This window comes from Prosopis cineraria, unplaced genomic scaffold, assembly GCF_029017545.1.
Source record: "Prosopis cineraria cultivar Desert tree isolate PC_DT_omini unplaced genomic scaffold, ASM2901754v1 PC10, whole genome shotgun sequence".
In the NCBI taxonomy this organism is placed as follows: Eukaryota; Viridiplantae; Streptophyta; class Magnoliopsida; order Fabales; family Fabaceae; genus Prosopis; species Prosopis cineraria.
Window position 1 is genome coordinate 5674702 of NW_026555341.1, and position 3023 is coordinate 5677724.

The 3023-nt window shown below is 43.4% G+C and overlaps 1 protein-coding gene across 1 annotated transcript; it reads left to right on the plus strand.

Moving 5' to 3' along the window:
* The first annotated feature begins 531 nt into the window (after positions 1-531).
* On the plus strand, positions 532-2591 carry LOC129322224 (probable aspartyl protease At4g16563). Its single transcript, XM_054968387.1, has one exon. It carries the CDS (start codon positions 825-827, stop codon positions 2277-2279), a length of 1455 nt encoding a protein of 484 aa, XP_054824362.1. The 5' UTR covers positions 532-824; the 3' UTR covers positions 2280-2591.
* Positions 2592-3023: the final 432 nt, after the last annotated feature.

Genomic DNA, 3023 nt, shown 5'->3' on the forward strand with positions numbered 1-3023 from the left:
CTTTGATCTTATTTATAGAATAAAGAAAGAAATCTTTTGATTTTATTTATAAATTATTTTATTAAATTTTTATCATAAATTTTTCATTTTCTTCCTATTAAATGTTGAAAATAAAAAATATAATGTTAAAGAATATATATTTAATAAGGATAAAGTTAAAAAAATTATTAAATTTTTAAACAGACTTGCAAATTAAATATTTTTTTAATTTTAATAAAATATATTAAAAAATGACTTATAATATTGTGAAAAGAGTAACAGAGACAGAGTACATGTTTTAAATTGTGTCCATCGTTCATTTAAAGTGGAAAAGATGAGTAGTTGGTATCATTACAATAAGTGATAATCATTAAGAAAAAAAAAATCAATTTACTAATTAAGAAAGATAAATAGCTTTAAAAAAAAACATGGTGAAACACTTATTTTTGGTTAAATTAAAAAAAAAATTGCAAGGAGGATATATAAGACGAGTGAATGAAGGAGAGAAAGTGGCTGAAGACGCAGTGATGGGTCATGAGAGTGGTATGAAGCATGATGGTGTTCTTTGCTTAAGCAGGCAAATAAAAAATGTACTGCCACCCACCTTCATTACACTTTCCTCAGACTTCATTCATTAACAAAGCCATTTTGAATTAAATTCGTAATGATTATCACCTTTCTTACCTCTGCTTCACGACGAAAACTTTGTCCTCCATTGCGCCCACCACCTCCCTCCCCGCTCCTTAAAAACCTCATTTCCTTTCTCTCACACCCATCTCTCAAATTTGAAAACTTGTTGTCTCTATCTACCCTCTGATTCCAGCTCATTTCTCTGTTTTAGGCCCATGGATTCCTCTGCTCTGTTTCTCTTGTTCATGCTCTGTATTTCGTGTTCACCGTTTTCTGCATCAGAAATGCTTCTACTGCCTCTTAAACACTCCATTTCCCCAACTCAATTTAACAGTACTCACCACCTCCTCAAGTCCACCTCCACCCGCTCCGCCTCTCGCTTTCATCACCAACGCCACCACCGCCAAGTCTCTCTTCCCTTGTCTCCCGGCAGTGATTATACTCTTTCCTTTAACCTGGGATCTCACCCTCCTCAGCCCATCACTCTTTACATGGACACCGGAAGCGACCTTGTCTGGTTCCCTTGTGCTCCGTTTGAGTGCATACTCTGTGAAGGGAAACCCAATCCTTCACTCCACATCAGACCACCCAACGTCTCCCGAAGCGTCGCCGTTTCATGCAAATCACCTGCATGCTCGGCTGCTCATACCTCTGCATCCTCCTCTGATCTCTGCGCAATGGCTCGATGCCCGTTAGAGAATATCGAGACCTCCGATTGTTCTTCTTATTCATGCCCACCATTTTACTACGCTTATGCCGATGGAAGCTTGATCGCTCACCTCTATCGCGATACTTTAGCCGTCTCACCGTCCTCTGGTTCTCTGTTTCTGAAAAACTTTACATTTGGGTGCGCTCACATCACGCTTGGCGAACCCACAGGGGTCGCCGGCTTCGGCCGTGGCTTGCTTTCTTTGCCAGCACAGCTAGCCCGATTCTCTCCTCAGCTGGGCAACCAGTTTTCTTACTGCTTGGTCTCTCATTCATTTGATCAACAACGCGTTCGCCGTCCGAGCCCGCTCATCATCGGCCGTTCCGACGAGAAAGAGAAAATAGATAGTGAGGCCGGTGAATTTGTGTACACATCGATGCTTGAAAATCCCAAGCATCCGTATTTTTACTGCGTCGGACTCTTGGGAATCTCCGTGGCGAAGAGAACAATCCCTGCATCGAAAATGCTGAGCAGGGTGGATGACGAGGGAAATGGCGGTATGGTGGTTGATTCAGGCACGACGTTCACAATGTTGCCGGCGAGTTTATACAACTCAGTGGTGGCCGAGTTCGACCGCCGAGTCGGTCGAGTTCACGAGCGTGCGGGTGAGGTCGAGGACAAAACAGGGCTCGCGCCGTGCTATTACTTGGAGAAGAAGACACTGGAAGTCCCGAGCGTGACGATGCATTTTGTGGGGAACAATTCCAGTGTGGTGCTGCCTAGGAAGAACTACTTCTACGAGTTTTTGGACGGTGGCGCTGGAGTGAGGGAGAAAAGGAGGGTGGGATGCTTGATGCTGATGAACGGTGGAGATGAGGCGGAATCAGGCGGCGGACCAGCGGCCACGCTGGGGAATTACCAACAGCAAGGCTTTGAAGTCGTGTATGATCTAGAAAATCAGCGCGTTGGTTTCGCTAGAAGGCAATGCGCGTCGCTCTGGGACAAGCTCAACTCCAACTAGCTAGCGTGCGCGGCAGACATGGAATTCCGGCTCCCTGGGGTCATATGAAAATGGGCCAAACTTAATTGGCAAGGTGGGCTTAAGGATTGCACTTAAGACGGGTTTAAACCTCATGTCTTGCTTCCGGTATTCTTTTCCTGTAAATACGCAAATTAATAGGGCACTCTTTATGGAACAATAGATGCAGGAGGCAAAAAGTGACGTGTGCATAGTTCAAAAGTCGTGTTGTTTCATTAGAACTATTGTATTGTAAGTCGGCGTAAATAATTGAGTGAAATAGTGAATGATAAGCTACGTTAATTTGAAACACAAGAGGTGCGTCTTGATTCGTCATGGGAAGGAGTGTCTGCGATAAACGGAATTAGAAATTGACAAGAAAGTTATGGCGGGAGAGAATCGTAGCAGATAAACAATAGCAAGCAAAGGAAAGGTCTGGGAGTGGCGATAGGTCTACAACGTAGGGACCATGCGGGAACTACGACAATTGTGGACATATTCCTGAATTCCTGATGTCACGTTAATCTCAGTTTAGGTGATTTTGAGGATCCGAACCAGATGTAGCGTGCCCCATCGGTCAATAAATGAATTAAGAAGGTGGAACTATCGCTGAAATACAAATAAAATAACCGTTGACATGTGGGATTAAGAAAGCACACTTAAGGACCTGGGAAATGGACAAATGGGTGAGGATTTTCCCAACAAAATTTAGCATGCAAAGGAACAAAAAGGATGATCACGGGAGGA